The sequence below is a fragment of the Kogia breviceps genome, chromosome 1 (genome assembly GCF_026419965.1).
Source record: "Kogia breviceps isolate mKogBre1 chromosome 1, mKogBre1 haplotype 1, whole genome shotgun sequence".
In the NCBI taxonomy this organism is placed as follows: Eukaryota; Metazoa; Chordata; class Mammalia; order Artiodactyla; family Physeteridae; genus Kogia; species Kogia breviceps.
The window spans coordinates 169094462-169122125 of record NC_081310.1 but is presented as its reverse complement, the minus strand read 5'-3'; the positions used below and the strand labels follow the sequence as shown (position 1 = coordinate 169122125).

At 37.2% G+C, this 27664-nt stretch overlaps 1 protein-coding gene across 37 annotated transcripts in view; it reads right to left on the bottom strand.

Annotated features, from left to right (window-relative positions):
- Positions 1-27664, bottom strand: part of SCMH1 (Scm polycomb group protein homolog 1) — a 199497-nt gene that overhangs the window by 135855 nt on the left and 35978 nt on the right. For 8 of the 37 annotated variants that reach the window (XM_059042545.2, XM_067010250.1, XM_059042434.2 and 5 more), the window contains 5 exons: positions 22975-23052; positions 15036-15165; positions 10428-10496; positions 9958-9981; positions 1171-1241 (listed from right to left, as the gene is read on the bottom strand). In XM_059042545.2, coding sequence (XP_058898528.1) covers positions 1171-1241; positions 9958-9981; positions 10428-10496; positions 15036-15048 — 177 coding nt within the window. In that variant the 5' untranslated portion in view covers positions 15049-15165; positions 22975-23052. Of the gene's footprint in view, positions 1-1170; positions 1242-2155; positions 2299-3728; positions 3877-8641; positions 8840-9957; positions 9982-10427; positions 10497-15035; positions 15166-22974; positions 23053-27664 lie in introns of all 37 variants that reach the window. The other 29 variants (XM_067010154.1, XM_067010148.1, XM_067010289.1 and 26 more) reach the window with 13 other exon arrangements.

Sequence of the window (27664 nt, the reverse complement as noted above, 5' to 3'; positions counted from 1 at the left end):
TCTAGCTGGTGGGATCAGGCACTATTCCCAGTCCTGTGTGAACACCAGGCTCTATCCTTTCACTATCCTTCTAATCCTTTCAGACGGTTTTTCCCTTGTCTTGGATGCTCACATGCATATACTGAACAGTTGTACTTTGATGAACACTTGAAGGGGGGTTTCCACAGTTTTCTTTCTGTGCAGCTTTCTCTTCTCTGGTACTCTGTTCTGAAAATTCTAGTTTCCCTGGGCTCTCAGTTCCATCTCCTAAACTTAGGGAATCTCCCAGGCTCAACCTGGGTTTCCCTTTCCTGGGCCATGGTCTCAAAACTATTTTAAGGCACTAAATATAAGGGGGCTCAACTCATTTGTTTTCCACCTCTCAGAGATCACTGTGCTTGGTTGCCTGATCTTCAACAACTTGAAAACTATTATTTAATATATTTTGTCTTTTTAAATCATTTCAGGTGGGAGTGTGAATTTAGTCTCTGCTATTTCAAATGAGCAAAAGTCCTAAATTTGTACTTTTATTTTATTTAGAGCATAGACAAAATTAAAATTCAAAGTGAAACATTGACAGTTTGTGGAAATAATGATTGAATACTAAAGGGAGGGAGATATAAACAACTTACTGATGCGTAGCTCTATTTAGCAACAGTACACTTCTTTGTTTACTAGCCTTATCATGTACTGATATAGTCAACATCATCTGTACATTGTATGGGGCACTTAATCTTATGTAGGAAGCTCTGAATGTCCTCTGATGAGGTCCTAACACACTCCCCAATGGGATTCAGTGCCAGTATTCTTATGGAAAGATAAGATTGTGGCAGGGGAGTTGAATACAGAGATATGAATACTGCTCCACTTTCAAGAATTGTCTAAGGGCTATAACTCTGTTTCCTATCTGCCTGAACTAATAGCTGCAGTAAAAATTAGTGACTGTTTTCAGTAACACAGAATAGCCTCAAGGAGGTGAAGAGATGGAGAAGGTGTTACTTGGGATGAAGTTGGGGAGAATGTCTAAAACTCACAGCGAGTTTTGAGTCTTGAGTTGTATTCTTCCCATAGAAGTTTATTCTGGGGACTTCAGGTGAGAAGCCCAAGGGCTCCCACCTCATGTTTTGCTTGTCTAAGGACCAGAAAAGACTATTTGCCTCCCACCTACTAAAGATGTTGAGAATCAATTACCTGCTTGAAGCAATGGACAGGCGCTGGGACTGAACATGTTTCTTTTAGGTATTTGTCCCAGGTAAAATGACCTGTAAAGGAAATAGAAATCTCTATCACAGTCAACCTCCTAAAAAATGCTTTCAGGTTGTAACCTACACTAAACATTAGGCTATTTTCAGAATTGTCTGGAGCATAAGAAAACTTATTTTGCCCTGTTTGGGCTCAAAGGAGTATTAAGGGGAAGAATCAAGGTGACCTGAGTGGATCATTTTAGATCAGTGTTTTAAAATCATGGTCTAAGATGACCTGAGGTGTTTTTCATGTTAGTCCCTAAAGTGATCCAGAATGCTTGAGCAAGTCATACCAGTGTCTCAAAGAAGTGTCCAGGAAAGCTCATGGAAAACAGAACAGAAGAGGCAGAAAGTGGGTGAGGAGATTCCTTCTGAACATCTGACTCCTGTAAAGGTTCCTTATTGCCATCAAATGATTGCTTTTAACACCTAATGTGGTTGAATCCTACCATCTCAGCTCAGAAAGAATAAAGAAGAGACTATCTTGAGACATTGGGTAAGAGGAGTTGTCGAGGGCAGGAAAAGCCAGAATGAGTGAGATTATACTTGAAACCTCACTCTAAAAACTGTTTGTCTCTCACCCACCCTTAACCTATTCCTATCCCTGCCACTGTCGCATTGCTCTGAGGTGCAAAATGACAAAGATCTGTTAATTTAGAGAAAAGTAGATCCTCAGAAGCATTTCTGATGACAGTAACTAAGAATAGGTTGGGAAATTTACAGAATCTTTTAGCCTCTTGAAGTGGCTTTAGGGCCTCTCAAAGTTTGAGGAACATTGTGCTAGAGAAACAATCTCTAAGGTGACACTTATTGGGGTCAGGGAAAACATTTTAAGGGATAGGCTATTAAAGACATATCTTACTGGACCACAAAAGATTACCAAGTTCTTTATTAAAGGTTAAATCAATTACGAATCTCCCTCTAATACCCACCTAGAGGTGACCCCATGATGGAGCAGGGAAGGTCCCAGAGACTCTCACAAGCTAAAACACTGTAGCAAACCAGCATTTCTTGAAGCTTCCTCTGCAGTGGAGCAGCACAGGGCCCCTTTGGGCCATGCAAAAAGCACTAGATGCTGGGAATAAAAACGAGTCACTGAATGATGAAATCTAAATCACTCCAAAGATGATGCCAAGACTTTATACTCTATTGACTTTATAGCTTCTGTTTTAAAACTGGTTCCTTTCCCACCATCCTAACCAAGCCAAATAGATTTGGCCAGAAATCACAGTCAGTTCTGAACAATTTCATGCACTTGCCAATGATAAATCATCTTGAATAGACAGTTAGCCCATAGGGTAAATGAGACGGTTATTTCCTGGAGTCAAGATTTAAAGAGCTTATCAGAATTTAATAAAGTGTTTGCTCTTAGCTGAGATGGCTCTAAAGCAAAGACTGAATATTTTCATCACTATTCGCTGTTAGAAAAAGAAAACATTAAAAATTATTTTTCCATTCTTACAAATAAATAAGTCAAATAGTAAGTCTTGGATTTGACTAGACTGCAGCTCTTGAACTCTAGCATCTACAGCAGCTCTGCCCACTAAAACTTTCTGTGATAAAAGAAATGTTTTGTATCTGTGCTGACCAATAAGGTAGCCATAGCCACTAGACACATGTCACTACTGAACACTTGAAATGTGGCTAGTGTGAGTGAGGAATTAAATTTTAAATGTTATTTAATTTTAACTAATTTAAATTTAAATACCTACATATGGGTAACAGCTACTGTATAAGGAAAGTGCAGGAAGAGGTTTGGTCAGTCCTGGGTTGCTTGTATAAGTTTGTGTTCTGACCAAAAGCATCCAAAGACTTTGGCTTTAGGAATTATAGCAGCATCGGAACACCAAAATAACTAGGGTATGAATTATAGTTCTCTATTACACATATCAATTAAGGTAACCAATCCCTATTATATAGGTAAGAAACCTCACATCTTCTACCATTTAGGGAGCACCCTATTACCAACTGAATGAAAAGGAATCTCTGTTAAAAGCAGTTCACCCACTGTTGAGGGTTCACGTGCTTGAACCATACCTAGATTAGTATTCTTCTTAAATTTGACTGCTTAGGCTATTTATAGCTTAGTCCCTTATTATCAGGTAAATTGCCAAATAATTTTTATTGACTCAATAAGAATATCTGAGCACCTATTATAGTGTCCTATTATAATGAAGCCAAACATCATGTCTACCACATCACCAAGCACTAAAATATCACAAAAGAAATAGGACAGGCAATAAAATATAGATCAGGGGTTGGCAAACTTTCTGTAAAGGGCAGACAGAAAAAATTTTATGCTTTTTGGGCCATTCAGTCTCTGTCACAAATACTCAACCTGTACATTGCAGCATAAAAACAGCCATAGACAATATGTAATTGAATGAACGTGGCTGTGTTCCACTAAAACTTTATTTATAAAAACTGGTAGTGGGTTGCATTTGGCCCCCAAGTAGTTGTTTGCCAACCCCTAAGATATAGTATTGATTCTCAAATGCTACTTACCATCAAAATCTCCTAAATAATTTTTCTTTATATACAGTTCTGAGACCCATCTTCAGAGGTCCTCTTTCAGTAGTCTCTGAGTGTGGTCTGAGAATCTGTATTTTCAAAGGCTCCCTACGTAGTACTGATTAACTTCTATGCCTAGAAACTAATAGTGTAATTGAAAGAATGATATTGAGAGTCAGAAGATGCTGGTTAAAGTTTTGTTTCTATAACTAACCATCTTGAATAAATTACTTAATCCTTCCAAGCATCAGTTTACTCATCTGAAAGACAGAGACAATATCCCACAAGATTGTACACACACTCACTCATTCAATAAATATTTATTAAACTCCTTCTAAGCACAAAAGCACTGTGTTAAATGTTAGGGGAACAAGACAGACATGGTTACGAAATTCATGGAGCCTGCAGTTCAGAGATAAACAGAAGTATTAAATAAATAATAACACAAATAATCTGGCACAATTATGATAAATTTAAGTTAATGAGGTAGTACAGGTTGCCCTGAGAATGCAGAACAGGGAAATCTAATCCATACTTAGGTCAAGGATTATTGTGAACATTAACATTATTAACTAATATTTTATAATTTACAGAGTGATTTCAATTATTCATTCAACTGATGTTTGAGTATCCTCTATGTGCCAGACACTTTTTCTAAGTGCTAGGATAAGGCAGGAGGTCCCTACCCTCATGGAATTTACATTCTGGTGCATGATGAGGCACAATTAATACACAAACAAATAAATAAGGTAATAAGTGATAAGTACTTGAAGGAAATAAAATAATGCAATGTGACAGATAGAGACTGGGAACCATCTTAGGTGGTGAAGTTATGGACAGATGGTCTACATAGGAAACAACTGAGCTGACACCTTACAGATGAGAGAAAGCCAGTCATCTCATTTGTATTGCTGAATAATGCTTATGAAAGTGTTTTATAAACTATAACAAACATACCACATGATAGTTACATTTATTATTAGGAAATAAGATCCCTGCCCTGAAGAGACTTACAAACCGCATAGAAGTACCTTAAAAAATGAGAAGTCCCTTAAAATGTAAAGCACAAGAGATCCACCAGCTGAACGCATTAATCCCTTTCTCTAATATTCATTCATTCAACAAATATTTATTGTGCAACTACTACTATATGCCAAGCCCAGTTGTAGGCACAGGTGATACAGCAAAGAACAAAACAGCCAAAATCTCTGCCCACATGGAGCTTACATTCTAAGGGGGAAGAGAGACAATAAATAAATAAACAAATAAATACAATTCAATTGGTCCAGAAGGTAACAGGGACACCAGATAATAACTGTACAGTTTCTGGTCCTTTTCAAATAAAGAAAAAATAAAGCAAGGTAAGAGGGAAAAAGAGTGCTGAGAGTGTGTGTGCTGTTTTAAGCAGGATGGTCACGAAAGGCATCTTGATGAGGTTATATAAAAAATAAGATGTGAACGGTCCCTCTAGCCTCTACTTAAATAATTCCAAAGATGAGAAACTCATTATTTGGCTATGGTTCAATAGCACAAATGGATAGATTTTAACCGTTAGAATCAGCCAAAGTCTGCCTTCTTCTAATCTTTACCCACTGGTCCTAGACATAATATATCTAATCCCCTAAATATGTCCCAAATCCCTCAATTGCTCCTAATTTAACATGGTTATGTCAGGCACCTCTATTCATGCTGGCTATTGTTCTGTCCACATTTCTCTACAAGAACTCTACTTTGTTCCACCTAAAGTGTGGAACCCAAGTTCTTAAGAGCAGTAAAGACAATCATAGTCTTTAGACCAGAAATTGGACTCCAAGATTACTGCCTGAAAAGTGTCCCATTGTTTATGTGCACCATAATTTACATAACAAAAGTATTTGTTAAATACTATTGATAGTCATTTAAGTGTTTTCTAATTTTTGATGTGTATCTTTGTGTACATACCTTTAACACCTTTAAGATATGTCCTTAGGGCAAATTCCTAAGAGTGGGATTAATGGTCAAAGAGTATGAACATTTTATGTTTTGATACAACAGAATTCCTACCAATAGTGCATCAGAGTATGTTTCTTATATCCTTGCTAAAACTGTTTTAACAATTTCTATAATTTTGATAATCTAATCAAAATTACACCTATATTTGCAATTCTTTGACTACTAATAGTTGAATATCTTTTTAGCCTTATTAGTTTATATTCTGTTTTTGCCATTTTTCACTGAGGTATTCTTTTGTTTTCTCACAGATTCTAAGAGTTCTTTGTAGATTGAAGATATATTAGTCCTTTGTCATATATGTTGAAGATACTTGTCTCAGTCTGACAGGATTTGCCCTTAAATTTCTGTCTTTTATTTTGACTTCTTGATTTCATATGCTTTCCTCACTTCAGTATTATAAAAATAGTAACCCATGTTTTCTTCTAGGATTTCTAAAGTTTCATTTTTTTACATTTAAATGTTTGATCTATTTGGAATTTATGTTGTGAGACAAATGAGGCAAAGATGCAGCTTTCCTTTTCACTTTTGTTCAGTAAATGTGCTTCAACTTCACTTATTGAACAAGTCATCTTCTCTCCACGGATTTGAAATCACCTTGATTATATATTAATTTCTTATATACACTTGGATCTATTTCTAGACTCTGTATTCTGTTCCTCTCATCAGTTTCTTCCAGCACCAGGAGCACTTTGTTTCATGTGATTTTACAATCAATTTAAATAGAGCAAGTCCTTTTCATAACCCTTAATGCTAGGTTTTCTTGGTACTTTCAAATGATTACTCAGTTTTGGCATATACAGCACTAATAAAACCCAGTTATTCTAAAATGTCCAAAGCTAAGTTTATAAGATACACAGTAGTTCATTCTTAAAACACGGTCCATAGGCCTTTTAGTTCAATGGCTTGACGTTTTCTTAATGGATCATCTAAAGATAAAACACCAAGCCAAAAAAAGAATTTTTACTTTACCTGTCTTCCCAAAACAAATCCCACCATTCCCAATCTCCTATAACATCCTATTCACACCTCTATACATCATATTATCATAATTATTTATGTAAGCTCTTTATGGATTGAGGATATCTTTTATGAACTTTAAAAAATCTTCACTGTTTAACCCAGTGCCTGAAACTTAATAGAGACGCCATAAAAGTTTGAAAAGTGAGTGAATGAAAAGAAGCAAACCAGTAATAGTCCTACTCTTTTCTGGACTAGTGACATCACATCACACCTGGGAAATTAAATGTTCTGTTAAATGTTCTGGCAGCTATACTTTGAGAGGGATAGAACAAAGCAAAGCCTAAATGGTGATCTGAGTGATGAAGAGACACAAAACCATGTCACATGAGGACCAGCTGAAGTAATAATGAACATTTAGCGTGAATAAGAAAGCAAAGTCTCAGAGCCATTTCTTCATCCATCCGTCCAACAAATATTTATATTGTGTATCAAAGCACTGTGCTGGAGATACAACCATGATCAAAATACTGTTCTTGCCCTCATAGAGCTTCAATCTATTGAGGGATAGAGACTAAACAGTCAACTGTAATAAACTGGGATAAGTGCTACCCTTGGAGATGGAGTGTGCTATAGGAGGGGATGTGCAAGGATTCCCACAGGAAGTAACCGCTAAGCTTCTGGTTAAAGTGTAAAAGGATAAGCAGGGAGTCAGCCAAAGAGAGAGGGAATTCTTTTGTTATTGTTGTTTCAGACAGATAGAAAAGCATGTATGGAGGCCCAGAAGTGAGAAAAAGCAGTTCTAAACCTGAATCTTTTGGTATGGCTACTGGGTAGATAAAGATAGTTTAGAAAAGAGGTTGTCGATAAGAGCAGTGTTCAGGTTTCGGAGAGTCTTATATACCACACTACTGAGAAGAGGAAGCACAAAAGGGTTTGTGGGAGGAGTCACTCTGTCTGCAGTGTGAAGAATGGATTGGAGGAGGGTAAGGCTGCAGGCAGAAGACTAGTTAGGAACATTTTCTAATAATCTAGGTATGAGGTGATGGTTGCTTGAACTAGGAAAAGTAACAGAGTGGCAGTGAGAAAGCAGTCCTTAGAGCTGCTTTCAAATAAATAGAGGCCGGTGAGTGAAAAACCGGCTAAACCTATACCGTAAGGCTCTAAAAGTTATAGGAAGGACTAATAGAATTGACAAAGAAACAGATTTTGGCCCAATAAATATTTGTCTAAATATGAAGTGAATTGCTTGGGGAGTTTAAGACAAGACATTTTATAAGAAATACAAAATGCTGGATTTTGAAATGCTGAGTCAAGTTGGATTATATTAAGGCCTCTTCCAAACTCTGAGATTCTAAAAATCTACTGAATTTTTTTTCAGTTTGGTATTTGGGACTACTCTCTATGCTTGATGGACAAAATGAAATATGCAATATTAATTTACCAGAGGCTATGCCTGGCTGTGCTACCTCTACTCTCACAAGGAAAAACATACTTTCAAATTTTAGTATCACTTTATGTACTTCATGTTAAATTGAGTATCCACTTTTCACAATTCCCTGTCAACAGAATAGGTTGTTCACAACATACCTTAAATGTCACTGAACTAGAATTGTTATTATCGTTCACATTAGCAAAAAACCCCAAAACAGCAGCAGCTATCACCGAGTGCCTTCTGTTTGCCTGTACCATGCCATACTACGTTCAATATTTCCTCTGTTAATTATAACCTGAAAAGTAGGTTTAAGTAAGATGGGTTTTATTTCGGCTCAGAAAGATTAAGCATTTTTCCTGAAGTCACAAAACTGGTAAGTGGGGAAAAGGAATTTGAACCAAGGCCTGATTCTTATGTCCCTGCTTTTTACCACACACCAGTACCTTAGAAAGCTTGAGGACAGTTTTAAGGAATAATAAAAAGTGACTATCATTTATTGTTTATCAAGTGTCAGGCCCTTTACCTGCATTATTTCATTTCATTCATTTCTTCAGCTCATATTCATAGAATGCTTCACTTCAAAGAATGTCACAAGATTTGACTTAAAGTCTGAGGATAGTCGCTGAACAAATGAAAATAATAATCCTCCAAAGTTGAAAAGTATTTGAGAGTTTTTAAGATGTTTTCACATCCATTAGCTCATGTAATCTTCTTAACAACCCTGTGAAGTAGGTAGAATGGGATTATTATTCCCACTTACAAATCAGAAAACCAAGGATTAGTGTCACAAAGTTACTAAGTGGCAAAGTCGGCTTTCCTAGTCTAGTGTTCTACTACTTTACGTTACCTTCTTTGTCAGTGGGCAATGAAAGTAATATGTTACAGGAAGAAAAGTAAAGAGGGAGCAAACAGAAAATGATAATAATAGGGCTGAACACAGGAAGTTGCAATAACAAAATATATAACAATACTTCAACAAAAATTAATGAAGGTATCAGGATATTAATATTTAAGGAACATGAAGAATTTATAGGACTCTAAGAAGTTAAGACTGATTTATATAGGAACCCTGAAAGCTGATTGAGAAATATTAACATTAGTTTCATTTCTAAAATCCTAGTGCGGAAGTACACTATTCAGGGATGAAAACCAAATGCAGTATCAGTCCGACTCCTGTTGTTTGATATTTTAATATTTCTGTTTGTTTTTGTTTTTTTTGCCGTACATGGGCCTCTCACTGTTGTGGCCTCTCCTGTTGCGGAGCACAGGCTCCGGACGCGCAGCCTCCGCAGCCATGGCTCATGGGCCCAGCCGCTCCGCAGCATGTGGGATCTTCCTGGACCTGGGCAGGAACCTGTGTCCCCTTAATTGGCAGGAGGACTCAACCACTGCACCACCAGGGAAGCTCCAATATTTCAGTTTTTATGTAGTTAAAAAATTTAGAAAATCTTTAGGTTTAATTTCAGTTCAATATATCTCATGAATAATTTCTTTTGGGAAAATCCCAACAAATTCTGATTTATGGACAATAGGGGTTTGTTTTAGTTCTGGATTTAGTGAATTAAGAAGTAACTTCCAGTTTGGTTCAGTTCCCATTCCTTCTTGTACTCATATAATTAACCACCTCTCTCCCTTTTTGTTAGTATGGTCTGTGGCCTCCTGATAAGGAGAGTTTGTCATGACAGCAAAGATGAATTACGTGGGCTCATTAGGCAGACAAGAGCACAGGATTCACTAGTTCATGAGACAGAGACACATGGAATTCTTTACCTAGTTACAATCTAATCCCTGGCTTAGTAATTCCCCATATTTAACAGAAACACACAAAAAGTATCTTACCTAGCTCCAGGATGTCAGTAGCTTCTATTAAAGAAAAAAATGTTACAGCATAAGTCATCATGACAAACACACCAAAATGACAGAACAGTAAAGTTCTGGGGTAAAATGAGGGCTTGAGAGTTTGTGTAGTTCAATTCTCTCATTTTAAAAGATACTCAGTTCATTACTAGTACTTATGGAAGTACACCACCCAATTCTGCTTTACTCTTAAAAACGATGGAAATCCAGAGAGGCTAAACAACTGTTCCTAAAGCTATGAAGCTAATTTGAGATTGTCTGGACTCAGAATCTAAATTTCCTGATTTCACGCTCAAAACAAAGCATATTGCTTTTGACAGGTACCTCTACAAACTATATTTGCTTGTGCTTTAACCAGTGAGTTCTTGGTACACTGAGACCTCTAAAAACAAAGGTTTTATGGTAAAAGATGTCAAATTAAATTTTTCCATGCTAAATAGAGTTATTCTTACCTTGATATTGGGATGCTGACTCTGATAGGAGACCATATTTATGTTTTCTAACATCATTCCAGTCTATTACTGCAGGAAGAGAGAAAACAGTCATGTAGAAAGAAAGTACAAGATTGAATACTTCTCCAATTCAGCAGTATGTTGCAATAGTGTTTGATAAAATAAACAACTTCTGAGATTCTATTCTAAGGAAATAATCCAAAATACAGAAAGGTTTTATTTTAAAATCTTTAATATTGTTTATAATAACAAAAATATTGCGGTGGAAGGGGCACCTAAATGTTCAAAACAGAAGACTGATTAGGATACTGCAATACATTTGTCACTTGACAAAGTATTTTGCAGCTGTTACATTTTTACAAAGGCTAAACAATAAAATGGGAAAATGTTTAAGTTATAACATTATCTGGTAAAATATGGGATCAAAAATTATATTCAAGGAATAATCACAATTATGTAAAAAACTGAAACCAAAGAACGCCTATGTTACGGACTGAATTGTGTCCCCTCCAAAATTCATATTGAAGTCCTCATTCCTAAGTACCTCAGAATGTGACTGTATTTGGAGGTAGCATTTATAAAGAAGTAATTAAGTTAAAATGAGATCTAAATTTAGGGTGGGCCCTAATACAATATGACTGGTGTCCTCATAAGAAGAGGAAATTTGGACAGAGACAATGATAGAGAAAAGACTATGTGAAGACATAGGGAGAAGACAGACATTTACAAGCCGAGGAGAAAAAATCAACCCTGCTGAACCCCTTGGACTTGTAGCCTCCAGAACTTTAAGAAAATTAATTTCTGTTGTTTAACCGACCCAATCTGTAGCCTTTGTTATGGAAGGCCTAGCAAACTTAACACAACCCTAAAAAGTTATTGCCAGGAAAAAAAAAAAACAGAAGTAAACGCAGCAAATATAAACAAATGGTTATCTTTGGATGGTGGTTTTTCTCCCCTTTCTAACCTCAAATATTTTTAATTTTTCTATACAGAGTATATATTACTTCTATAATGGAAATACCTTTTCCTTGTTTGAAAATTTAGATTCATCTACTGACTCCACCACTTTCTCACCATTATTTACCCATCATATTTTCACTTCTCTTCTTACCCAGCTCAGATTCCATGGTTCCTCACTAAAATCACTCCATGGCAAATACTCTTAACTCCTTCCCACCTCTTTTTGTGTGTGTGTGTGTGTGTGTGTGAAACTTGGCTAGTAAAGCCTCAACTCTAACTGTGGTTAAAACCACTTATCCACCTATATCATGCCTAGCCCAATAGCTCACGAGTGCTAAAGAAAAACAAGTGCAAGCTTACTGGTCTCACCTTAAACTCATGGCTACAATTCTCAAATGCTACTTACTTAACACTGTCCAGAAATCAAACCACATTTCCCTACTATGTTTGCTTTTCTCCTTTCCAAAAAAATAAATTCATATATTTTTCTCTCTCCTCATACTACAAGTATTCCCTCCTTCACCTTCACTCTTAGGAGATGACGTTAATTCGCGTTCATTGAGAAAACAAAAATAATAGATGAGAACCTTCTATATGCCACTCATTTCAGGAAGATTAAGACTTGATCTTGTTTAGTGGTATATCCCCAAAGCATAGTATAGAAGCAGGTGCTCAGTTAATATCTGGTGAATGAATGAATCTACTTATTCATCATTCTTTCTGATTTTTCTTCTGCTGCTGTGGATGAAGCGTCTCTGTTTTTAATCAACAGTCCACCCTACAGTTTTTCTCCAGATCCCATTTCTTCTCATCCTCTTAAGGACTTTGCAAGTATTTCACTTCTAACAGATCATTTGCATCAGTATTCTTACTGCTCCATCATCTCCTATCAAAACAAACACACAGGGCTTCCCTGGTGGCACAGTGGTTGAGAGTCCGGCTGCCGATGCAGGGGACGCGGGTTCGTGCCCTGGTCTGGGAGGATCCCACATGCTGCGGAACGGCTGGGCCCGTAAGCCATGGCCGCTGAGCCTCTGCGTCCGGAGCCTGTGCTCCGCAACGGGAGAGGCCACAGGAGTGAGAGGCCCGCGTACCACAAAAAACAAACACACAAAAACCCCAAACAAACATGCTCTCCCCCAACCTTCTCTTAATTCCACATATATGCTTCCTGCTACATCTTTCAATTTCTCTGCTCTCCTTCATGCGAAAACTAATTTTAAGAGTCGTCTTAAAGGCAGTAAGTTATTGCCTCCTCACTTCCTCACATTATGTCCTCATTCAAATAGGGTTTTACTGCTCACCACTCCACTGTGATTTCTTCCAAATTCATATTTCCAGCACTGGCCTCTTCTTGGAATTCTACGCTTACATATATGTACAAAACTACCTTTAGGCCACCTCTACATGGTTATCAATCAGATATTTCAAATTTAACATTGCTGAAACAGAACCCTATCTCTTGCCAAGCTGTTCTCCTTTTTGTCTTCCCCAAATCAGGAGATGGCATCTCCATCACCTAGCTCCTCCAGCTAAAAATCCTTGAAATTATCCTTGATGTCTCTATTTCCTCTACACTAAAATTCAATCCATCAGTAGTTTCTGTCGGGCCATATCCCAAATCCACCCATGCACTTAATTTCACCACTCACACTCTAGTTTAAGTCACTATTATCTCTTATCTGGACCATTACAACAGCCTGCTAACTTGTATTCCTGCTTCTGCTCTTGCCCTATTCCAACTTATTCTCCACAGAAAAGTCAGAGTGAGCATTTTAAAACACAAGACAGATAATGTCATTTATCTGCTTAAGGACCTCAAATAACTTCCCACTGAGTGAAGGGTGCCTTACAAGGCTAGGCAGGATCTGGCTACTGCCATTTCTGTGATCTTGTCTGTTATGACTTTTCCCTTTTCCACTACACTCTAGTCACATTGGCCAGTGTCCCACTCCAAGTGTTTGCATTTTCTCCTGGTTTGATGTCGCCAGTCTTTCTAGTAAACTGCTATGTTTGTTCTTCTCTAAATCATGAATAAAGATTACAAACTTGATCAGGCTTAAAAATTGTTGACAGAGACAAAAGATATTAGGGTATCATAACTGAATTTGTGTTTAAAATTTTTCATAATTATTTTAGGTAAAGAAAGAAATGATGCCATGAAACACTATGTCAGACCCGCTCTGTCCAACATGGTAGCCACTCGCCATAGGCAGCTGCTGAGCACTTGAAATGTGGCTAGTGTCATTAAGGAAGTAAATTTAATTTTTCTTTAATTTTTATTAACTTAAATTCAAAAATTGACATTTGGTGCAGTTACTGGGAAAATCTTTTAAGTGTGTTTGGAACAAAACTGGGTATGAGAATCTATTTTTTCAACAATAGATTTTTTTGATATCTAAATACAGATCAAGTATTTCTGATAAAACTTTAGTGTCTGAATTGAGATTTACTGTAACTGTAAAACATGTACCAGATTCTGAAGACTGAGTATTAAAAAGGGAATATAAAATAGCTCATTATGTATTTTTATATTGTTTACATGTCAAAATAGTATTTTAGATATAGTAGATTAAATAAAATATATTACTAAAATTAAATCCTCCCTTAGTTTTTCACCTTTTTCAATGTGGTTATTAGAAAAATCTAAATTACATATGTGACTTACATTGTATTACTATTGGACAGTGCCATGCTGTCCAACTGTAGTTCAATGTGGCCGCAGCAGAAGGCATGCAAAGGGTATGATAAGAAAAGTGAAATGTGGTTAATGTCAGTAGCTATAATTTTTACTATATCTGAGAAAGCAGATCTACAGGCAAGAAGCCAATGGGCAAGAAGCAGAGGTGAGGGATAGAGGAGAGAATATACTAATGGCCCATGGGATCTTGGTTCTGGAGGCTCATTAAACTCTTGTTTTCCACATGGCTTGGTTATTCAACCTGCTTAGTAATTAAAAGAATTTTAACTATTTCAGATGTAGAGGTAGAAGAAAAGGCTTTACAGAAAATATGATTTTAGTGTCAAGTGGAAGAGCAAGCTTGATTTAATCTCAGACAAAACAAGTCATCCCACCTAAGTAAAAACCAAGTAAGTGTTAAGATACAATAAACTAGAAAACTGTGCTTAAACATAAAGAGATCTTATCTTTAAAGATTTCTGATAAGGTTCTTAGTTTCTACAATACTAAAATTTTATTTAGAATCTAAACCCTGAAGTTTGTAAGGTAGTTTTCTACTAAATTCAACTAATATTATTAAAAATGTGACTATAAAAAAAGGCAAGAATGCATACCTTCCAGAAATGACAAGTTTTAATGACATTTAAGAAATGCAATACAAAGTGTCTAGCACAGTGCCTAACACAGAGAACAAATTCATTAAATAATAAGTTTTCCTTTCTTTTCTTTCTTAATAATAATCTCTAGTACGGCTGAACTGTTACAGAAATATTTTTAGGTATTTAAAAAGCAAAACTTCCAACCTCCTCTCACAACCTTGAAAATTGATGCTAATGACAAAAAAGACATAGTGGTTAAAAGAAAAAGATAACGAGTGACATAATTAGTAGCGAGGAATTCCTTAAATTCACTCCTTGCCAAGTCTCTTAACCCCTCTTACCTCCAGGATGGGGTAAAAATATACTTACCGCTAGGTTGCATAGTCAATGGACTAAAAACTGGTCAGGGAGTTAACAGGTTTGGGATTTACCCCTGGATCCACCAATACCTTGCTCTGACCTCTGACAAGTCAGTTTCTCTGTATGATAATTTCTCCATCTGTAAAATGGGGGTGGAAGGAAGGGGGACACTTATTACCCTGTAAAGGACTGAGACTTTACTAGTACTAACAAATTGGACTACATTATAAGAAAAGTAGGACATTTAGATATAATGTTTTTGCTTATTAGAATATCTCAGGGTTGGATAGTACCTTATGGTAAGTACCAGAGGTTAAATTGAACTAAGCCTCAATATTCACAGAAATAAAAAATATAGATATTTGCCACATTTGGTCCCATGCAAATACCAAATTTCCAACTAACCAGGTTAGGCCAAAAAATCAAAAGATACTAAAAATACATTAACACGGCGTTATAAACTGAATTACGTACCACCCCCGCAAATTCGTATATTGAAGTCCTAATCCCCCAGTGTGACTGTATTTGGAGACAGGACTTTTAAGGAGGTAATTAAAATAAAATGAGGTCTTAAGGGTGGGGCCCTAATCTGATAGGACTGGTGTGCTAATGAAAAGGAAGCAGTACCAGAGATTGACTGGTCTCTGTCTCTGTCTCTCAACCACCCCTCCACCAATGCATACAAAGAAAATGGTCAGGTGAGGATATAGCCAGAAAGCCAGAAGGTGCTCTGTCTATAAGCCAAGGAGGGAAGTCTCACCAGAAACCATCCCTGCTAGCATATTGATCTTGGACTTCTAGCCTCAGGAACTGTGAGAAAATAAGTTTCTGATGTTTAAACCACCCCACTTGTGGTATTTTGTTACGGCAGTCCAAACACACTAATACACATGGTCATAGGACAAATGAAGCTATAGCAGTTCTTTGAGAGTACCTCATATAACACTATTCAGTGTTCAAGTTGTTCTAAAGAATTGTCACTCTTCCTTTTACTACAGTCTGATTGGTGGTAAAATAGAGCATAACAAAATAAAAACAACAAAAGAAAACCAAACTGGAAGTTAAAATTTTATCCTGTTTTGAATTGCAAGACTATTTTCCCTTGACGATTTTAGGCAAGTTGTTAATTGCATTGAACCTGTTTTTTCTAAATCAGTAAAATAGGGATGCTTATCCCAATGCTACTTGCTTCACTAGGTTGCTGTGAAGAGCAAATGAAAAAATGGCTTTAAAAGTGCATGATAAAGATAACAGGGATCATTAAAGGAAAACTTGCTGTTTACTACCTTTCTCAGAGGGAAAGCTCAGATCCTGACTAATACAATGTATGTACTTACAAAAAGGACATAGGACATTAGAACCTCCTGTTACTAGTTGGCCCCTATGGATTCTCATATTCACATATGGATTCTCCAGTAATTCGCTAGAATTACTTCTTCTCTGTCCTTTCTCCCTTTGGCCTCCTCTTACTGCAGACTGGGACCTTTAAAAACTTTGGTAATGCATTCTTCTCAGGAGAAGTCAAAGTGCCTGTATTTATTCCAAAAGACAGTAAATGACATTAAGGGGCTGGAGTAAGAAGAGTAACCTGAATCCTTAAAATGGTTGTCTGGAGCACTGAAACATTTAAGAGAGTAATCTCTGGAATTCTAGAAAATATACCCTCTTTGATTTCTAAGAAAAGAGCACAAGAGCATATTCTAGTAATATCTAAAGTAATGCTGTCTAATAGAACTTTATGTGATGATGGAAATGTTCTATATCTGTGTCATCCAATGGGTAGCCACTAGCCAGATAGGGCTATTCAGCTCTTGAAATATGGCTAGTATGACTAAAGAGTTGCATTTTTAATTGTACTTAGTGCTCCTTAAACTTAAATAGACACATGTGGCCAGTGGCTACTGTATTGGGTAGTGCAAATCTAGAGAACATAAAGACTCTGGTATTTCTGGAAACACCTGAGGGAAAGATAACATGCAGTAGAAAAATCTACAAGGCCATGGGAGCATCCATTCAAAATGTGATAAAACAATCACAATAGAGCATCCCCCGAAGCAAGGAAAAGTCAAAAAAATTCTTCATATATTATATTAAGAAAAAACTTAGTTGTAAATTATCATTGTATATTAACAACAGTAATAATATTAATTATTAACATTATATAGCTATTATTTTTAAGTGTTTACTATGTACCAGATATTGTGCTAAGTATTTCAATAACATCATCTTGTTGAATCCTCACTAGTATGATACCACTTAGTATGGTATCATTGCCCCTTTTTACTAATGAGGAAATAATATTCAGAGAGGTTGAATAACTTTCTGAAAGGTTACAGTCAGTAGAAAGGCCAGGATCTGAACCTGAACTATGTTTTTAACTACACTGCCTTCTCCTCAAAAACAAAACAAAACAAAAGCAAAAAAACTAACAAAAAATAAATCTTAACAAATGCTTCTAACATAAAACATCCCAGCTTGGACAGTCTACCTATTTTACTACAGTAAAACTGAAGCACTGATGCTTAAGAGCTTGATCTGGACGCTGAATAATATGAAGCATATCTGGGCTTTAATGAGGTAAAACTAGATTAAGTGGAGGATGTCCATAGGTACCATGTTTCAAATATTCATAGAGCTTGGAAAATATAAAAGAAGTAATGCAGGCTTACATGCACATACTAATGAGACAGTGGGGATAGGCAGGAAGGGAAGAAGGGAACAGGGAAGGAGGAATGTTTCCCTCAGAAATGAAAACTGGAAAATAGAAAAATCAAATGTACTTCTGAAAATCCACTAAGACAAGACAGAACTGCATCAGTGGTAGAGAGCAACTGTGGTTTTAATAAACCATAATCCTATGCTGATAAGCAGAGATCAAAACAGAAAAGCTGGAAGCAGAACACCTGTCCCACTGTGGTCACGGAGGACAAGCTACAGGGAGGCAGGAGACAGAAAAGGGACTGGTCTGGGTTGTGCCACTGATTAGCCATGCCCTCTTGTTAGAAAGTATTCCTAGTGCCTCTCAGCTGATTCTCTGCCTCCAGCTCTTCTTCATTTACTTTTACTCCATTCGGAGATAGGGGTGTTGAGATGGTGATATTCTTCTGGGATGATCTGCCAGACGAAGGGGGAGAGGAAGCAAGCTAGGCAATCCCTTTCTCAAAGAGAGCAATAAATCCTGTCTTGTGCATGTAGCAGATGTGAACAAAGAAGATGGAACAGATTTCTTCTCAGTGATCATCCCTACCCCCACTCCCTCTATAGCAATTACATATCTCTGCACTTACACACAGAGAGAAGAACCCAGAGAACATCAATATTTCCTTTAACAAGCAAAACTGCTAGCAATGAATGGCTAATGAAAACGCCGAAAAGCCATAACTCCCTTTGTCTTACAGGCAATCCTACTAGACTTCAACTATGTATAATGTTAACCTTTCCAGGGGGTGTGATCCAGGACACAGAAGAAGCTAACGTTTTTTAGAATGCTCTGGCTCATGTTTCTTGAACAGTGAAGAAGTTTAGTGGTACCAACGGTGTCACATCATACCTCCTGGCAGACATATATGAATCTGATATCATCAAATAAAGAATGCACCACCATCATCACCACCATCATCATTCCAGTCAATATTGGGAATGAAGCAGATGACAGTACAGGATCACCTACTCTGCTAATTAGAACACTTTGAAGGTAGAGCTTTATGTTCCAATTGAGGTCCTAGACTCTGAATAAGATACAGGCAATACAATCTCATTTAAAGGAAAGCAACAAGGATACCGAGGATTTAAGAAACTGAGGAGGTTTAACTAGGAGAAGAGAAGACTCAGGAGAAACAGGAAAGTTGTTTGCAAATATCTGGGGCGTTCTCATGTAGAGAAGAGATTTGCTTTGCTTGTTCAATTACCCCACGGGAGAGAACTCGGATCAGTGTGTGGAAGCTATAGATAGACAGGCTTCAGCTCATTACTAGGAGGAACTTGCTGGCAGTTGGAGGTATCCAACAGTGGGATGAACTCTCTGGGAAGGGAAGGTATGAATGTGCCATCATTGAGGGCGTAGAAGTAGAAGTAAGATAATCTCTTGGTGGAAATACTAAATCATGGGAAGGAGGAGGGAGGCTGGACTAAGTAACCTTTAAAGGTCCTGCCCAAATCTGAGAGCCTATAATTTTATGGGGGTATGGAGCTCCTGCTTTCATCATTACAACACTGTGCAACTTTAGGTTTGCAGCATGGACAGTGTACATATCTACATTACCAACTTTCTCTCTGAAGGCTTATGGAAGAGTGATGGGGGGGCAGAAGAAATAACAACAATATCAGTACCATCACCATGATCTTATTTCCCTTCTGCATCTTCATCTACCACATACTTGACACTGTGGCAGGCACTTTATATACTTTATTGCTAATTTTTGAGAGTCCAGCTAGGCTATTGTGAGACTCTGAGCTGGTAAGATTATCGTCTTTGGGTTTTATTTTCCTCATTTGGACAAGGAAGGGGTTGAACTTTGCTATTCATTAAAGGGGACATTGAGGTTCCCTTTAATTTCCTTTATACTGTGAGTCTGAAGGGGAAGTAGCACTAGGGACCCAGCTCAATTATTTCCTCCCTATGCACCACAGCTTAACCTGGCAGACACTTTGAAATATCTTCCTTCTTTGGAATAATGAACAATGTGTGCCACCTTCATTTTACCCAGTAAATATAGTAGTGAAAGGTTAAGTATAAACATAATTTTTAATAAAAAATGAAGTACATTTTGATCACACCAAAATGATTAGTTAAAAGAAATCTTTATAAAAATAAGTTCAATGTTTGCTGCAAAGTAACTTGTTCTATAAATTTGGATTTCATATTTTGGATTTTCTCTTTTCACTTTGTCCTCCACTCAGTCTGTGGGTGTAATCAGTCTGTTGGTATGAACACAGAACTATAGGTTTGAAAGGAATATTAAAAGTCATTTAGCTCAATGCCTCCTCCTCTCCTGCCTCTAACTCCACTAACCCTAGCCAATGCTTGAATCTCCTTTCTAACATCCCTACCAAGTCTTTGCTTACTCTTCTAGTGATGAAGATCCCACATCTCCCCCGGAGGTTCCTTCCATTCTTAGCAGTGGACCTTGGCTTTAGGGAAGTGATTCTCAATATTTTTTCTATCTCAGCAACCATGAGGGAATCCCAGAACACTTCCATCCATAACAGTAGTTTCACATACATCCAAATTTTAATAGAGGTTCTCTCTAGAGAACAAGATGGTGATGGGAGGGAAACTTTCTCTTTTCATTTGGTATACTTCTGTTGGTAATTTTTTTACACTGCATATATATTACTTTAATACATACATGCATACATTTTTGAAAAGTGGTCCAAGGGGGTAAATCTTTATCACAGTAGTGATGGGGGTTGGACAGGAACAAGTTCCCCTACAGGAACAACACAGAATGAGAGGCAATGGTGAGTTACGATTTGACACCTCCATCGGCTGTTAATATACTCAGGTGTAGAGTGGGCACTGAATTGACTGTAATATACTTGTTGTGGGGAGGTTGAATGCCCTCTAGCTCCTTGAAAACTATTGCTAATCTCTATCTCAACTGAGTAAGCCAGCTTTTCAGGCATTTTAAGACAGCTTTCATGTGTGCAAGGAAAGTTAACTGCCTTCTGGCCTCACCAAGGTTAAACTCAATGACTAATGGTATAACGTGTCTCACTATGTAATGAATTTGCCTCTTTTTCCCTGCCATTCTGCCGAATCCATAGTACACTCTTCTAATTGGACCCTCTGCCTTCCAGTATTATTCTTCTATAGTCTGTTCATTTTCTCTTTATCATGATGGAAGAGCACACTTCCTAATTACTAAGACTAGTTACCTTACTCCAAGCTTATGGTTGTTATTTTACCAAATATCCCCAGATTTCCCTCCTCTACTATGAAGACTCTGCAGACAGACTGCCTGGGTTCAGATTTGGTTCTCTCATTTACTAGTTGTATAATCTTGGCTAAGTAACTTTAATCCCCTGTGCCTCAGTTTCCTCATCTGCAAAACAAAGACAACAGCAGCAATTAGCTTATACAGTTGCAGAAGTTTAACTAGGATACATATAAAGCACATAGAACAGTACCTGGCATACAATGGATGCTCAAACAATATTAATTTGTACTGCTGCTTCCTTCTCCTTCATCATCATCATCATCATGCCCTACTACTACTTAGGAAACTTTCTTACTATAGACCCAGAGTGTTTACTTGACAACTTCTTTTCATTAGATTTCTACGTTTCCTCTTTCTCAATCCAAAGCATTCTTGACATTTCATCTCTTCAACACAGTTCTCTCTGACAAACTGGATTACAGTCAAACTTTCCCACTTGGCATTCCTACTACTATGGCTGTTTTTGTTGCATTATGATGCACACTCATGCTTCATCAATTCACATTCCTCTTCTTTTCATACCTCTATTCAAAACCTATCTTCTAGAGCAGGGAGTAGAAAACTTTCTGTAAAGAGCCAGATAGTAAATATTTTCAGTTTTATGGGACATATGGTTTCTGCTACAACTACTCATCTCTGCCATTGTAGCATGAAAGTAGCCATACACATTAACAAATGAACATGGCTATATTCCAGTAAACCTTTATTTACAAAAACAGGAAGCCAGCAGGATTTGGCCTATGGGCCATAGTTTACTGATCCCTGATCTAGAGGAATCCTTCCCTAAATAACTCCACCTGGTTGTGATCATTCCACTATTCTACTTCAAGTATGTACTATATTCATTTACAAATAGTTATAAACTTCTGAGTATTTTTTACGTGGTCAGTCTCCCACTTAGATTAGTATACAGATCCTTTAAGGAAAGCTATTATTTCATTCATTAAACAAAACGTAGCTAAGCCTAGGAGTAACACTGAGTGTTAAGAACATGAAGACAAATAAGTCCCAGTCTATGCTCACAAATAACTCACAGATTAGTAGGATAGCAACTCAAATACACTATCATAATACAATGTGATTTTTGCTATAAGAGAGATTTGCTATGCAAAGTGCTCTGAGAAAAGAGAAAGGAATGATTGACTTTGCTTGGGGAGAGGAGGAATGCTTCAAAGAGGACATGAAGTTGAGCTAGGACTGTCAGAAGAAAGATGAATAGGCATTTGAGGCAAAGGGAATATAGTATAAAGGTACTAAGACATGGAAATGGACCATGTGTTTGGACAACAGCCAGCAGCTGCTGTAGAAGGAAAGTGGTAGGGTAAGCTACAGAGACAAATGACAGGAACTGAGGAAGATGAGAATACAAAGGTAAGTACCAGCAAATGAAGAGCCTCATTTGCCATAATAAGACAATGGTATGTACACAATAAGGAGTCTGGTATCATCCCAAAGATTATATTTAAACATTTAATATCAAGATCTGATTTATTAATTATATTTTATACCCATAAAGGGGTTTTAACTTTTTCATATATTAACTTTTATGTATATTATTTCCAATGTTCATAGAACATCCATACTTACATATCTACTAAATTCTGACTAATCATATGAACTAAATAATCTAAATAATGATTATGAACTTGTAGTGAGAAGGGTAAGATTTAGAAACAAAAGATTTAGGACTAAATCTTGCAGTTTATAGTAACAACATTCGGAATAAGTCTCTTAACCCTTCATTGTTTCCATAAAAGAGGAATAGCAACAGTCCCTATTTCAAAAGCTTACAGTAAAGACTATTTGAGATAATTACATGAAGAGTACTTTGCAAACTATAAAAGAGTTGTATAAATGACGTGCAGGATTTGTGAAAATTGCAGGGTAAGTTGGCAAGAAAGGGTGATATTTTTTATTTACTCAAACAGCTTTTTGTGACACATACACTCATACACAGCCTGACAGAAGGTAACTCTCCATTTCTATTACATATAACAACAGGTTCTGACCTTTTCGAGGATCTGATTTTTGCATGGTACCATCAGCTATACCCAATAGGAATTTCCTCCTTAGCAAGATGGAGAAATCTAGAAGCAAAAGATAAAAAAAAAATTAGAAATGTGAACTACTGTAGATTGAAGGAGACCTGCAGTGAAATTAGGTTTTAATCGGAAGAAACCAGCAGGCTGAACACCTAGAAGGGCTTCCCAAGGGCAGTAATTTAGTTAGGTTTCCAGTTTCCAGGATCCTTCCCTCAGCTTTTCGAGTTCAGAACCCCGATTCTATTAAAAATAGAACAGATTCTTCAGGGCATTAACAGATCATGAAATAATAATGGATAAACCAGAACGTTATTCTATTAACTCACTGTGAGAAAGATAACAGCCACAAAACTAAAGTATTTCACGCTGAAAACTACATACAGCACTGAAAGAATTAAAGAAAGAAGTAGAAAGACATTTACGTTCATGAATTAGAAGACTAATGTTAAGATGACAATATTACCCAAGGTGATCTACAGACTCAAGACAATCCCTATCAAAATCCCTTTCCTGTAGAAATAGAAAAAGCCACCCTAAAATTCACATGCTATCTCAAACAGCTTAAACAATCTTGAAAATGAAGAACAATGTTGGAAGACTCACACTTCCTGATTTCAAAACCTCCTACAAAGCTACAGTAATTGAGACAGTGTGGTACTGGCATAAGGACAGGCATACAGACCAATGGAATAGAGAGCTCTGAAATAAACCTTAATATATATGGTCAAATGATTTTTGACAAAGGTGCCAACACCATTCAATGGGAAAAGCATACTCTTTTCAACAAATGATGCTAGGAAAACTGGATACCCTCATGCCAAAGGATGAAGATGAACATTTATCTTACATCATATACAAAAATTAACTCAAAATGCATCAAAGACCAAAACTTAAGAGCTAAAATTATAAACCTCTTAGAAGAAAACATAGAGGAGAATCTTCATGATACTGGATTTGGTAATGATTCTGGAATGTGACATCTAAATTACAGGCAACAAAAGAAAAAAGATAAATTGGACTTCATCAAAATGAAAAACAATTTGTGCATCAAAGGGCACTATCACATGGATGAAAAGAAAACCTACAGAATGGGAGAAAATATTGGCAAATTGTTTATCTGATAAGGGACTAATATCTAGAATTTATAAAGAACTCCTACAATTCAATAACAAAAAAACCTCAAACAACCCAGCTGAAAAATGGGCAAAGGACCTGAAGAGAGATTTCTCCATTTATCTACACAGATGGCCAATAAGCACATGAAAAGATACTCAACATCATTAATCATTAGGGAAGTGAAAGTGAAAGTCACAATGAGATACCACTTCACACCCATTGGGAAGATTGGGATGGTTATTATGAAGAAAAAAAAAAGAAAAATCGTAAGTGTCGGCAAGGATGTGGAGAAATTAGAGCCCTTGTGAATTGCTAGTGGGACTAAAAAATGGTGCAGCTGCTGTGGAAAACTTTAAAAAGTTAAAAATTGAATTACCTTGCGAACAAGCTACTACCCAGACATCACTGGATCGTTTTTTTCAAGAGGGTAGATAGACTGGAATACAGCAAGGAACCAGAACTTGTGCCATCAACGTCAGGCATGAGTGAAATTGCAGGTTGCCCTCCGTCTCCTATTGCTGACAATCCTTCAGCTCTACTATCTCTCCTGTCCTCTCCCTCCTCCAGTCGGTAACTCTTCTTGCCTGTTCACTCGATGCCAGCCCCTGTATGCCAGCTGTTGTGCCATACTACTGTACTTTTCAAGGTTCTGAAGGTGACCACTCTCTTGCTGTAATGCCCGGGCACCACACTTTTTACCACCCATCAACACTTCTACTGCAGAGTGTCTGCACGTCATTGCTTATGGAGTCGTGAGGCTTGATCCTCCAGGCCCATATTCCCTGGTAGGCTGGATTTGTCTGCCTTCAAAGATTTCTGCCGTTTCAAGCATTCCAGAATTTGCCTGTGTTTCAATGGTGCTTCACATTCTGGAATCCTTTTACTCTCAACATTATTAGGGTCTATCTTAGGGACAATTGGTCCAATCCAATTTCTTTTTGGCCCGCGGTGCTATTTCATATTTCCCAGTGCTTTCAGTGAAGCTTCAAGTAGACCTAAACTCCCGGCTACTAACTAGCCATTAATCGCACAATTGTTCATTGTTTGTTATTTGTGAGAAAATGACAGTAATTAGTAGAAAATTAAAAAAAAAAAAAATAGAATTACCATATGACCCAGTAACTCCACTCCTAGGTATATACACAAAAGAATTGAAAACAGGGACTAAAACAGATACCTGTATACTAATGTTCATAGCAGCATTATTCACAATAGTGAAAGGGTAGAAAAAAATCCAAGTGTCCACCAATAAATGAATAAACAAAATGTGGCATATACATAAAATGGAATACTATTCAGCCATAAAAAGGATAAAATTCTGATACATGCTACAACATGGATCAATCTTGAAAATATTATGCTAAGTGAAATAAGCCAAATACAAAAGGATAACTACTGTCTGATTTCACTTATACTTGACAACCAGAATAGGGAAATTCATAGAGAAAGTAAGTAGAACAGAGGTTACCAGGGGCTGGGCAGAGGGGAGGAATGACTTAATGTGTACAGAGTTTTTGTTTGAAATGATAAAAAAATTCTGGATTTGGACAGCAGTGAAGGCTATATACATCACTGTAAATGTACTTAATGCCTTAAAATGGTTAAAATGATAAATTTTATGTTATATATATTTTAACACAATTATTTAAAAAAAAAAGCAACAGGTGGACCTGCATCAGGGTTTGCCAGCTCCATTCAACCATCTCACAACAGGAACACAAATTGCTTCACAGGAACTTTCAGGAAACTAAGTCCTTGAGTCACAGCATTCCCTTCCCTGGGTGGTCCTAGATGGAACCTGCTATCAATTTTATTTATGACTTCCCATTTAGCATGTTTCCAAGCTAGACTATCTTCTGATAAACACATCCTTTTATTTGGATAATGTTACTATCTATATATAGCATGTAGTACAGATGGGCTCTGGATTTGAATATCAACTCTGTCACTAGCTATGTAAACCTGAACAAGTTACTAAATGTCTCTGGCCCTCAATTTCTGTATCTTTTAAAAAAATTATTTATTTATTTATTTATTTATTTGGCTGTGTCAGGTCTTAGTTGCAGCATGTGGGATCTTCATTGCCACGTGTGGGATCTTTCTTTGCGGCACACAGGCTTCTCTCTAGTTGTAGTGCACAAGCTCCGGAGCACGTGGGTCAGTAGTTGTGGCACGCAGGTTCTCTAGTTGTGGCGCGTGGGCTCTAGAGTGCGCAGGCTTAGCTGCCCCGTGGTATGTGGGATCTTAGTTCCCCAACCAGGGATTGAACCTGCATCTCCTGCACTGGAAGGAGGATTCTTAACCACTGGGCCGGCAGGGAAGTCCCAATTTCTGTATCTTTAAAGCAAAAATAGTAGTATCTACTCCAAAGGCTTTGTGAAGGTTAAATGACATTCTCTATGTTAATGAATTAATATAAATAAATGTCAACAGACAGAAATTACTTCCCCACTTTCCTAACTCTTCGTAGTATTACTGATCACTGATGAAATCATAGTCAGTTCTCTGTCTCTTGGCTCCATTGGCATCCATACAATCATCACTATGACTCTGTAACTTGGAGGCTTGCTAGTATCTCTATCAGAAACCTTCTCTCAAAGGCCAACATCCAAAAGAACAAAAACAAATGTAGACAAATTTTTCTGCCTACCTCACAAACCTCTCCTAGAGGAGTCTGCCCTCCCTGAGGGTAGGTAGGCTTACTTTATATCCCACGTATTGCCACGTATTGAAAATAACTTTATCAATTTTTAAAATTGAATTTTCAACAATTCTAAGTTTTTTATAACAGGATCTTACATAAATATCCAAGTTCTATTTCTATACTTGTATTACAAAAACAATAAGGTAAAAACAGTAAGTATGGTTCTCTGTCAGTGATAAGAACCTAAGCAAAATATATAGTGATACAGGGTGTGGTAATGACCATTTCAAAGTCTGCTACACTATGGTGGGCTTATATTAAAAGTGCCAGGGGCTTCCCTGGTGGCGCAGTGGTTGAGAATCCGCCTGCCGATGCAGGAGACACGGGTTCGTGCCCTGGTCCGGGAAGATCCCACATGCCGCGGAGCAACTAAGCCCGTGAGCCATGGCCGCTAGGCCTGCGCGTCCGGAGCCTGTGCCCCACAACGGGAGACGCCACAACAGTGAGAGGCCCGCATACCGCAAAAAAAAAAAAAAAAAAAAAAAAGTGCCAGAAATAACAGAATAAGTTCAATATCCCACCATGAAAAAAATTCAATAATAAAGCTGATCTAACAGATAAAATCATATTACACAAATCCGAAAAATCTCCATTTAATTTTCACTTAAAAGCAAAATATCAAATCACCTGAAGATCAGAAAATAGCATCAAATCAAACTTCATATTCCTGACTTATTTCTAGACCACAGTGGTCAGACATTCAATTTCACCTTGTCTGAATGACCTAAACTCCTTCAACTACGCCAATCAGAACTGCCATCAGTAGATATTTATTAAACATGCTCAGGTATAAAATTGGAATTAGGAGACAGAACCATAACTGAACAAAGAAACTGA